At 39.6% G+C, this 12241-nt stretch overlaps 1 protein-coding gene across 1 annotated transcript in view; it reads right to left on the bottom strand.

The window, feature by feature from the left end:
* Positions 1–4331: 4331 nt before the first annotated feature.
* The window catches only part of OSTF1 (osteoclast stimulating factor 1), a 41578-nt gene continuing 33668 nt past the window's right edge, over positions 4332–12241 (bottom strand). Inside the window, exons 9-10 of the mRNA XM_073670677.1 lie at positions 7422–7520; positions 4332–4990 (exon numbers count right to left, since the gene is read on the bottom strand). Of these exons, the coding sequence (XP_073526778.1) occupies positions 4932–4990; positions 7422–7520 (158 nt within the window). The 3' untranslated portion in view covers positions 4332–4931. The remainder of the gene's footprint in view (positions 4991–7421; positions 7521–12241) is intronic.

Genomic DNA, 12241 nt, shown 5'->3' with positions numbered 1-12241 from the left:
ACATTTCAACTTCTGTGTCTTGCTCAGTGGTGGTAAGGTTTAAAGTCTTAAGGCCCCGTCACACATAACGAGATCGCTAGCGAGATCGTTATTACGTCACGGTTTTGGGATCGCTGGAGAGTCGTTTCTTGATCGCTGGGGAGCTGTCAAACATGCAGAACTTCCCAACGATTTTGGCCGCCCCAGCGATCTAACTAACGATCTCGGCGGTCGTTGGGACGCTTTCACACAGCAGCTATTTCAACGATCCACACCTTGATAGGGACTGTACTGTGTCACAAAGGCGTGCATAAAATCACTTTTCCGCGCTCCCTCATCTCCGATTGGTGGACGCTTCTGCGTTCTGATTGGGCGGCCTTGGTTTAACATCGCTACTGCGTCTCCGGTCAGAGGGGAACACTGGTGTGTGCATTGTTCCTGTACAGATGTATGGATGTCCATATATTTATATGAATATATATATATATATATATATAAAGATGTAAATGGCCATTTATGTGTATGCATATCTGTATGTTTGAGAGTATGTATGTGTATATATAGTTATCTGTATACGTATGTGTATATGAGTGTGTGTGTGTATATATATATATTTATGTACTTAAAAATATGTATGAGTACATGGATGAATCTGTTTACATACGAGTACACGAATGTTTATGTGTGTATGTATGTATGTATCTGTATACGCATGTGTATACATATGTGTATATATATATATATATATATATATATATATATATATATATATATATATATATATATATATATATATATACACACACACATACTGCGGTGACTACTGCTACTACTGAAAGAATGAGAAACAAAGCTATTGCATAGTAGAACACACAGTTTATTAGACACATCAGTACAGAACTGTCAGTAGTGTAGAGACATGAGTAGTTGCCCACTATAGGTTCTGATGCTGCCAAGGAACAGCACCAGGACCGTTAAAATACTGGCAGTAGTTGTCGCGGCAGGTCTTCGCATCATAGGTGTTTCTGCCATGTCCCACTGGTTGAAGGCCTGCAATTGCAGGATCGTTTGCACGCCATTCACCGAGCTCCACTTCCCCATTGGCTAGGTCCACAGAGTCCACGAAGCCAGGCGGACAGTACGTAATTGCATCACGTCGACGAAGAAAGTTGTGAAGCGTGCAACAGGCCAAAACAACAGAGTCTATTGATTTAAGCTTCATGTTAATTGGCGTGTGAAAAACTCAAGCGGTTGGCCAGGACAGCGTGTCAGAAAACGTGCTGTGTGGGTGTGTGTGCACGAGACCCCTAAAATATCTGCCATGCAAAAGCATATATACAGATAGAAGCCAAGCCCTCCCTCCCTGAAGAACAATGATAGCAGATAATTGGTAGATGTCCTATAAATGAATTAAAAATGGAAACTCATTTGAGACCCCAAACAATACCTACCTCGCTAAAGATGTCTGATTTCTTCAAAGTGGAGTCACAGCCGGAGAACGCTGGTGGGATCCGAAAACAAGGACGCAATAGCAACCACCAATCGGGGACGAGGGGCGCGGAAAAGTCCAATTTATGCACGCCTACGTGTCTCAGCTCTGAATCGCTAACGAGGTCGTTGATAAGGTGTCAAATACAGCAATGCACACTGCCCAGCGGGAGCGCAACGACCCAGGAATGGTCCAGGAAGCTTTGCAACGATCAGCGATCTCACAGCAGGGGCCTGATCGTTGCTACCTGTCAGACATAACGAGATCGCTAGTGAGATCGCTATTGCGTCACAAAACCTGTGACGTATCAACGATCTCGCTAGCGATCTTGTTATGTGTGACGGGGCCTTTACTGAACTTAGCTATGTCTCTGGACACTCCCAAGAAGTTGCAGTTCTGGAATATGACAGCACTTGAGGATAATAGATTCCGGGTCGCTTCACTTTTAATCCTTCTCAAAACTTTATCAGTTAATGTGCGGGTTTTTTTCCTTGACATGTTTTTTGTGGCCCTATTGATTATTTGCAACAAAACTTTTGATGGTTTTGTGATCACGTCCCAATAACTTAGAGTAACTTAGCAATTTAAAGAGTGCTGCATCCCTCCATAAGACTTGCACACAGTGTGTATATATACAAGTTGTCATTCAAAAGCTCAAATTGTTCCATAAGAAACAAGCCCTCATATGGCTATACAGATAGGGAAAGAAAATCTTATATCTTGGAAAAGGGAGAAAAAACTAAAATGTAAGAATGAAAATTAGTCACAGTGGGAAGTGGGTTAAATAGATACAAAGCTCCCTACATACAGTTCAGTTAGTGGACGCTTACGGCATGCTGTGTAATTTTTTAGTTGTATGTATATATAGTTATATGAAAAAGTTTGGGCACCCCTATTAATCTTAAGCTTATTGTTTTATAAAAATTGGTGTTTTTGCAACAGCTATTTCAGTTTGATATATGTAATAACTGTTGGACACAGTAATGTTTCTGCCTTGAAATGAGGTTTATTGTACTAACAGAAAATGTGCAATCTGCATTCAAACAAAATTTGACAGGTGCATAAGTATGGGCACCTCACCAGAAAAGTGACATTAATATTTAGTAGATCCTCCTTTTGCAAAAATAACAGCCTCTAGTCGCTTCCTGTAGCTTTTAATGATTTCCTGGATCCTGGATGAAGGTATTTTTGACCATTCCTCTTTACAAAACAATTCCAGTTCAGTTAAGTTTGATGGTCGCCGAGCATGGACAGCCCTCTTCAACTGATCCCACAGATGTTCAATGATATTCAGGTCTGGGGACTGAGATGGCCATTCCAGAACATTGTAATTGCTCCTCTGCATGAATGCCTGAGTAGATTTGGAGCGGTGTTTTGGATCATTGTCTTGCTGAAAGATCCATCCCCTGCGTAACTTCAACTTTATCACTGATTCTTGAACATTATTGTCAAGAATCTGCTGATACTGAGTGGAATCCATGCGTCCCTCAGCTTTAACAAGATTCCCGGTGTCGGCATTGGCCACACAGCCCCAAAGCATGATGGAACCTCCACCAAATTTTACTGTGGGTAGCAAGTGTTTTTCTTGGAATGCTGTGTTTTTTTGCCGCCATGCATAACGCCTTTTTGTATGACCAAACAACTCAATCTTGGTTTCATCAGTCCACAGGACCTTCTTCCAAAAAGAAATTGGCTTCTCCAAATGTGCTTTTGCATACCTCAGCCGACTCTGTTTGTGGCGTGCTTGCAGAAACGGCTTCTTTCGCATCACTCTCCCATACAGCTTCTCCTTGTGCAAAGTGCGTTGTATAGTTGACCGATGCACAGTGACACCATCTGCAGCAAGTTGATGCAGCAGCTCTCTGGAGGTGGTCTGAGGATTGTCCTTGACTGATCTCACCATTCTTCTTCTCTGCCTTTCTGATGTTTTTCTTGGCCTGCCACTTCTGGCCTTAACAAGAACTGTCCCTGTGTTCTTCCATTTCCTTACTATGTTCCTCACAGTGGAAACTGACAGGTTAAATCTCTGAGACAGCTTTTTGTATCCTTCCCCTGAACAACTATGTTGAATAATCTTTGTTTTAAGATCATTTGACAGTTGTTTTGAGGAGCCCATGATGCCACTCTTCAGAGGAGATTCAAACAGGAGAACAACTTGCAAGTGGCCACTTTAAGTAGCCTTTCTCATGATTGCATACACCTGGCTATGAAGTTCAAAGCTCAATGAGGTTACAAAACCAAAAAAAGTGCTTTAGTAAGTCAGTAAAAAGTAGGTAGGAGTATTTAAAACAAGAAAATGATAAGGGTGCCCATACTTATGCACCTGTCAAATTTTGTTTGAATGCAGATTGCACATTTTCTGTTAGTACAATAAACCTCATTTCAAGGCAGAAACATTACTGTGTCCAACAGTTATTACATATATCAAACTGAAATAGCTGTTGCAAAAACACCAATTTTTTATAAAACATTAAGCTTAAGATTAATAGGGGTGCCCAAACTTTTTCATATAACTGTAGCTATGTATATAGCATGCAGTAAGCGCCCTCTAGTGGTAGCAGCCAAAATGTTAAGTTTCTAACTATATTTATGCAAGAATTTTAGAGCTCTTTAGCAAATTAATCTTTGACCACTATATATTGTGAAATTAATCAGCACATAAGTATAGACACTAAAATGACTTTGGATTAGAAAACAGATAATGACTTCAGGATGAGACCGATGGCAGGTCGAAATGTCGCATTTATGGCAGAATAAAGAAGTTTGGGGATTTTTTTTCACCTTTATCAATGACTTCAGAATAATCCTCTTTAATAATATGCGTGCATGTGTCATAAGGCTGTTGCATCATAGGAATACAAGATCCAATTAAAGACCATTTATTATTTGCAAAAAGTTAAATACAACCAAGGTCTGATTGTCAAATAATTAAAAAACATTTCATTAATGTTAAAAGTTTTGGTGGGTTTTTTTTTCAGTCACTTAAAATATTTTGATCATGAAAATGTATTAGATGAAGAGCTGATGAAAATTAAGACATTGATCAAAGTTAGACGCTGAACAAAACAAAGAAACATTTAAAGTAGTATAAAAAAGTCAAGTGCAGGCATAGAAAAACCAAATGACCTCCTATTAGGTGGACACGGGTAACAAACATGGAATGGGTTCATTTTCTTCCAGGGATACAGTATTATAAGGCATTTTGCATAATATTACAGAAATACTGGGCCTCATTTATCATAATCGCCTAACAGAAAACCCTAATCTTGTTTCCAACCACCACCACAATGCAGGTTACATTAGACAAGCACTGCGGTCCTATTGGCTGCAGAACAAGGACAGCTTTTCTATTAGACAGTTTTGATAACTTTCTCCCGCTGACTCTTTGCATAGCTTGGGTGCTATTCAGATGAAGACCGTGCACTGGATTGCGGGATTTCTAGAGGAACCATTGTGCGGACGACTAGTCAGAGTCTTCATCATCAAGGTATTCTTCTGCATTGCTGGACGATCGTACAATGTCTACGAAAACAAAAAGTTAAAGGGTGAAGAGTTCCATAACATCTAGTGATATATACTGAGCAGGGGACTCATTAAAATCGACATGCTTTTCTCCTTCTCTACTTTATAGCAAAATTGGCAGATTCTATCCACATGTTGGCAACATGACTGGCACATATCTGACAGTAATAGAGTATGCTTCTGGCCACTGGGTAGACATACAGAGACAGATGTGCTCCAGAATTCTTGGTGCTGTACTTCTACCCACAAAGACCCCTAAATATGGTTTTGAACATGACTTTCACATGGAAATGATACCGTGTTCCCGGCATTAGAGACCCCTGGACAAGCATTTCATTGCGAAACGCGCGTCGGGTGTGGTGGGTCCCCGGTATACTACTCAGGTAACATATGGCCTCTCTTTTCCATGTATATAGTTGCTACATAATTTGTTATGAAAATTCACCTCTATGTTAAAGCTATTGCTGCATAAATAGTTTGATATACACTTGGTATTTGATGGATAACTATAGCCTGTATGTGCATAATCACAATTTAACTATAGTGCATTATTGCTATTTTGGATTGTTTGCTCACAGCAACAATTGTTTATACTATGTTGACTTATGTTTTCATAGGTGCATTTACACCTTTTCTTGGCGTACCCACCGTGCTTCTATGTCTTTTGTTGTCTCACTTTGTATGGGTTTTTAATAATTTTTTTCTGTATCAATAAAATGTACCTTTTAATCTAAATTGTGCTTTCTGTGTAAAGCAATTGTTTTGGAGTTTACCCAGCATTAGAGAGACAAAGGTGAACTTCAGAGGCATATTTTACTCTATTCCTTCCCACCACGGCCAATTTTCATTTTTGCCAATTTGTTTTTTCCTCCGCTTATTCCAAATATCACATCTTTCTTATTTCTCAATCATGTAACACACATGTAATCATGTGACCAAAGGTCTTGTTTATTGCGGGACAAGCTGTAGTTTTGAATGACCGTATTCATTTTAACCATATACCCACATGGTCAAAATTGTTGGTACCCCTCTTTTAATGAAAGAAAAACCCACAATGGTCACAGAAATAACTTGAATCTGACAAAAGTAATAATACATTAAAAATCTGTGAAAATGAACAAATGAAAGTCAGACATTGCTTTTCAAACCTGCTTCCACAGAATTTTTAAAAAAACAGAGAACCTTATTTCTCATAGTCTGGGAGTCTTATATTATTCTATAAGCGTTCTTCTTTTTCAACCCGACAGTAGCCGATCTGATTCATGGAGTATTCCCATCTCCAACATTAGCAAATACGTTCAATTAGAAATTAAGTATAGTTCTTCTGATTCGCTATGTCACTTACTCCATGTGCAGGGCATTGCAGTAGCTTAGGTATCCATGGTTATGACACTAACTATACGAGTGGTCGTAACCATGGATACCTAAGCTACTGCAATGGCCAGCACATGGAGTAAGTGACATACATGGAAGAACTATACTACATTTCTAATTGGAGGTATTTGTTAATATTATTATTACACCTACTACATATTGGGATAGGATCTTGGAGATGGGAATACCCCATTAACTATGAATCATTAAGTACTGTGATATTAAGAGGCTGTAGAATTCAAGAGAGGTATAAAAATTTGTGAAACTTATTTGTAAAACTGCTTTTTACCTAAAAACGCATGATTGCAGAATTTTATGCCTAATAATGTGGCCAAACAGATGTTACCTTAGCCCCATAGGAAGTTATTAAACACACTGCAAACAGTGCATCTCTTCAGCATTCCACTTCACTTTCAGTGCACAGAAAACGCTGAAAAGAATGAACGTATTGATTTTGCTTAAAAAAATGCTAGCAGTTTCTTCATTATTCAATGGAGTGAAAAAAACACCCTCTAGAAAACGACAGTAAAAAAACGTGGGCGTCTTTTGGAGCATTTTGCCATAGTATTGGCTTTAAAAAAAACACTAGCAGTTTCTTTATTATTCAATAAAGTAAAAAAGACAGTAAAATGAAGTCACAAAAGCCACAGGATTCTCCTCCAAAAAACTGCCGGAAGCCAAAACCGTAAAAAAAAATACTCCGGAAGCTACCGAAAAGATGACAAAAAATGCTACAGGAAAAACACGCCAGAGTTTCCTGAAGCGTATCCAGCTTGAAACTCTCATCAAGCTCGTCTTAGTTTAAAAACGTTGTGTGCACATATCCTTAGTGAGGTTTCGAGTCACTGGAGCGTTTTTTTTTTATGCAATTTACCCATCGACTTCTCTATAGGACTGGAAAAATGCATGAAAAAAAGCCACAAAAGTAAAAAAAAAATTTAAAAAAAAAAAAAAAAAAAAACCACCTTAAAAATCAAAGGTATTTTGTATAACAGGAGAACTTTGGAGAGGTTGAAAGAGAATCAAGAACATAAATCATTGTGAAATGCTCACGTACCTTGTCCCTGTCTCTTTTTAAGCAGTGAGGCACATTGTGCATTAGTGGCCATATCCAAAGCCAACTTTTTCTCATTATTCCGTAAATCTGTTCTTGCTCCTATAAAAATAATTCATGCATATCAGAGGACAGAGGTTTAAATCAGTCCGAGTTTGGTTTTGCTTTTTAGCCCTTCCTCTGTGATTTTTTAACATTTTGCCCCTCTGTTGACCAATTTTCACATTTTTGGAAAAGTACATAAAAAATCTTAGATTATCAAATAAAAAAATTCATACTAAACCCCCATATCCATATAATTGGAAAAGTAGATATTATTAAATATTAATAAATAAATAATAAAATGAGGATTGACCCAGTCAATATAAAACCTCAGCACTGACCCATATTATAGGGCCTATATACAGTGGGTACGGAAAGTATTCAGACCCCTTTGAATTTTTCACTCTTTGCTTCATTGCAGCCATTTGGTACATTCAAAGGAATAAAATAACAAAGGAGTGGCTTCAGAACAACTCTGTGATCATTCTTGACTGGCCCAACCAGAGCCCTGTCCTAAACCCAATTGAGCATCTCTGGAGAGACCTGAAAATGGCTGTCCACCAACGTTCACCATCCAACCTGATGGAAGTGGATAGGATCTGCAAGGAAGAATGTCAGACGATCCCCAAATCCAGGTATGAAAAACTTGTTGCATCATACCCAAGACGACTCATGGCTGTACTAGCTCAAAAGGGTGCTTCTACTCAATACTGAGCAAAGGGTCTGAATACTTATGACCATGTGATATTTCAGTTTTTCTTTTTTAATAAATTTGCAAAAAGGTCTACATTTCTGCTTTTTTTCAGTCAAGATGGGGTGCAGAGTGTACTTTAACCCCTTAAGCCCCGCGGGTGGTTTGCACGTTAATGACCGGGCCAATTTTTACAATTCTGACCACTGTCACTTTATGAGGTAATTACTCTGGAACGCTTCAATGGATCCCCCTGATTCTGAGATTATTTTTTTGTGACATATTGTACTTCATGATTGTGGAAAAATTTCTTCAATATCACTTGCGTTTATTTGTGGAAAAAACGGAAATTTGGCGAAAATTTTGAAAATTTTTCAATTTTCAAAATTTGAATTTTTAAGCCCTGAAATCAGAGCGATATGGCACACAAAAGAGTTAATAAATAACATTTCCCACATGTCTACTTTACATCAGCACAATTTTGGAACCAAAATTTTTTTTTGTTAGGGAGCTATAAGGGTTAAAAGTTGACCAGCGATTTCTCATTTTTCCAACAAAATTTATAAAACCATTTTTTAGGGACCACATCACATTTGAAGTCACTTTGAGGGGTCTTTATGACAGAAAATACACAAAAGTGACACCATTCTAAAAACTGCACCCCTCAAGGTGCTCAAAACCACATTCAAGAACTTTAATAACCCTTCAGGTGCTTCACAGGAATTTTTTGAATGTAGAAGAAAAAAATGAACATTAACTTTTTTCACAAAAATGTTACTTTAGACCCAATTTTTTTTTATTTTCACTGGGGTAACAAGAAAAAATGGACCACAAAATTTGTTGTGCAATTTCCCCTGGGCACGCAGATACCCAATATTTGGGGAAGAAACACTGTTTGGGCGCACGGCAGGGCTCGGAAGGGAAGGAGCGCCATTTGACTTTTTGATTGTAAAATTTGCTTGAATAATTAGCGGACGCCATGTTGTGTTTGGAGAGCCCCTGTGTGCCCAAACTTTGGAGCTCCCCCACAAGTGACCCCATTTTGGAAACTAGACCCCCCAAGGCACCTTTATAGATGCATAGTGAGAACTTGGAACCCCCAGGTGCTTCACAAATTGATTCGTAAAAATGAAAAAGTGAAAAAAAAAAACACTTTTTCATTTTTACGAATCAATTTGTGAAGCACCTGGGGTTCCAAGTGCTCACTATGCATCTAGATAGGTGCCTTGGGGGGTCTAGTTTCCAAAATGGGGTCACTTGTGGGGGAGCTCCAAAGTTTGGGCACAGAGGGGCTCTCCAAACGCAATGTGGTGTCCGCTAACAATTTGAGCCGATTTTCCATTCAATTTGTTAGCGGATACCATGTTGCATTTAGAGAGTCCCTGTGTGCCCAAACATTGGAGCTCCCCCACAAGTGACCCCATTTTGGAAACTAGACCCCCCAAGGCACCTATCTAGATTCATAGTGAGCACTTGGAACCCCAGGTGCTTCACAAATTGATTCATAAAAATGAAAAAGTGTTTTTTTTTTCACTTTTTAATTTTTACGAATCAATTTGTGAAGCACCTGGGGGTTCCAAGTGCTCACTATGCATCTAGATAGGTGCCTTGGGGGGTCTAGTTTCCAAAATGGGGTCACTTGTGGGGGAGCTCCAATGTTTGGGCACACAGGGGCTCTCCAAACGCAACATGGCGTCCGCTAACAATTTGAGCCGATTTTCCATTCAATTTGTTAGCGGACACCATGTCGCGTTTGGAGAGCCCGTGATGTGCCTAAACAGTGGAGCTCCCCCACAAGTGTCCCCATTTTGGAAACTATACCCCTCAAGGATTTTATTAAGGTGTATAGTGAACATTTTGAACCCAGAGGTACGGCACAGAATTTGTTTACATTAGGTCATCATATTGAATAAGTTGTCATTATTCTTGAGCGCAAGTGCTCGCTACTTGAGTTTGCATCGGGTACTCAGGTATGCACCATGTACAGCGTGTGCTCGAGTCCCTGCTCCGCATGTTTCACGGTTATTAGACACCCAAAAAAAAACATGCGGGGATCGCTCGTGCATGGCAGGCAATCCCCGTAAAGTTTTTTGGCCGCGAAGCATATGGGGCAGAGACTCGAGCATGTCACTCAAATACCCACGATACTCAATGCATACCAGAGCACCCGATGCAAACTCAAGTAGCGAGCACTTGCTCTCAACACTAGTCGCCATATCGTCATCTTTTTTTCTTACTTTTGAAAAAAATCCCAACCCCAGCCCTAGCCCCAGCACAACCCTAGCCCCAGCACAACCCTAGCCCCAGCACAACCCTAGCCCCAGACCCAGCCCTAACCCTAGCCCAATCCTAACCCAAGAGTTTATTTTTGACGCCGTTCCTTGTGCGGTATAAGTGATTAGACGACTTTATTCTTCGGGTCGGTGTGATTACAGCAATGCCAGAATCATATGGGGTTTTTATGACTGACAGCTGTCACACACTAAAAGACGCATTTTTTGTAAAATCTAGTTTTTGCATCGCCATATTTTGAGAGCTATAATTTTTCCAGATTTTGGCAGACAGTCATGTGACGGCTCGTTTTTTGCGGGATGACTTGACGTTGTTATTGGTGCCATTTTCAGGCACGTGACATTTTTTGATCGCTTTCTATTCCGATTTTTGGGAGGCAGAATAAGCAAAAACCAACAATTCAGGAATTTTTTTTTTTTTTTTTTTTTATTCTGTTCCGCGTGTGGTAAAATTGATGAGGTAGCTTTATTCTTCAGGTCAGTACGTTTACAGCGGTACCACATTTGTATCATTTTTCTATGTTTTGGCGCTTATACACAATAAAAGCCATTTTATAGAAAAAAATATTTTTTTAGTATCGCTTTATTCTGAGAGCTATAACTTTTTTATTTTTCGGCTGATGGAGCTGTATGGCGGCTTGTTTTTTGCGGGACGAGATGACGTTTTCAGTGGTATCATTTTTATTTATATGCGTCTTTTTGATCGCATGTTATTCCACTTTTTGTTTGGCGGTATGGTGATAAAGCATTGTTTTTTGCTTCGTTTTTTTTTTTTTTTTTTTTTTTTTTTTTTTTTTACCGTGTTCACTGAAGGGGTTAACTAGTGGGACAGTTTTATAGGTCAGGTTGTTCCGGACGCGGCGATACCAAATATGTGTACTTTTATTGTTTTTTTTAAATTTTTTTTATAATAATATTTATTGATGGGTACATTTTATTTTTATTTTTGGTGTATTATTTTTTTTATTTTTTTATAATATTTTTGCACTTTTTTTTTTTTTTTTTTTTTCCACTTTCACACAGTTTATACACTTTATTACTTTGTCCCACTCTGGGACTTTCACTTTTTTTTTTCTGATCGCCTGCATGGCACAGGAATGGAGCACCATCCCTATGCCATGAAGGCTGTCAGAAGTGCACAGTGTGAAGATTGCTTGGAGATGCACTGCGCATGTCCAAGCAATCTTCCTGCTCTCTGGTGACCCGGATGTTGTCATGACGACATCGGGTCGTCATGGCAACACCCAGGAAGCCTTTGCAGACTGCGCTGGAAGCCGGAAGAGGAGGCGAGTATCGCCGATCACCTCCCCTTGCCCCCGCAATGCCGCGATCGACTTCGATCGCAGCATCGCGGGGGTTAATGTGCTGGGAGCGGTGCAGGACCGCTCCCTGCACATAGTACCGGGTGTCAGCTGTGACAATCAGCTGACACCCGGCGGCGATCGCGCCCGCACAGCCTGTGTGCGCGATCGCGATGACGTACTAATACGGGTCTGGCTCTTAAGTCCCAGGGCACAGACGCGGATTAGTACGTCAGATGTTATTAAGGGGTTAATGAGAAAAAAAAATGAACTTTTTAGAATTTACCAAATGGCTGCAATGAAACAGAGTGAAAAATTTAAAGGGGTCTGAATACTTTCTGTACCCATTGTATATACTGCAATAGTCATTACCGTTTGTTAATTAATGCCATGTGAGTGTAGGACAAATACAATTAAAGTGCAAAAGTGCTAAAAAAGAGAAAAAGTGTACATCTCACCCATTTGAGCCATAGGGATATTGGATTCCACTAAGTTTCA

Source organism: Phyllobates terribilis, unplaced genomic scaffold (genome assembly GCF_046119375.1).
Source record: "Phyllobates terribilis strain yellow unplaced genomic scaffold, ASM4611937v1 Scaffold_1__5_contigs__length_1240528914, whole genome shotgun sequence".
NCBI classification, from domain to species: domain Eukaryota; kingdom Metazoa; phylum Chordata; class Amphibia; order Anura; family Dendrobatidae; genus Phyllobates; species Phyllobates terribilis.
This window is presented reverse-complemented; position numbering and strand designations above follow the sequence as displayed.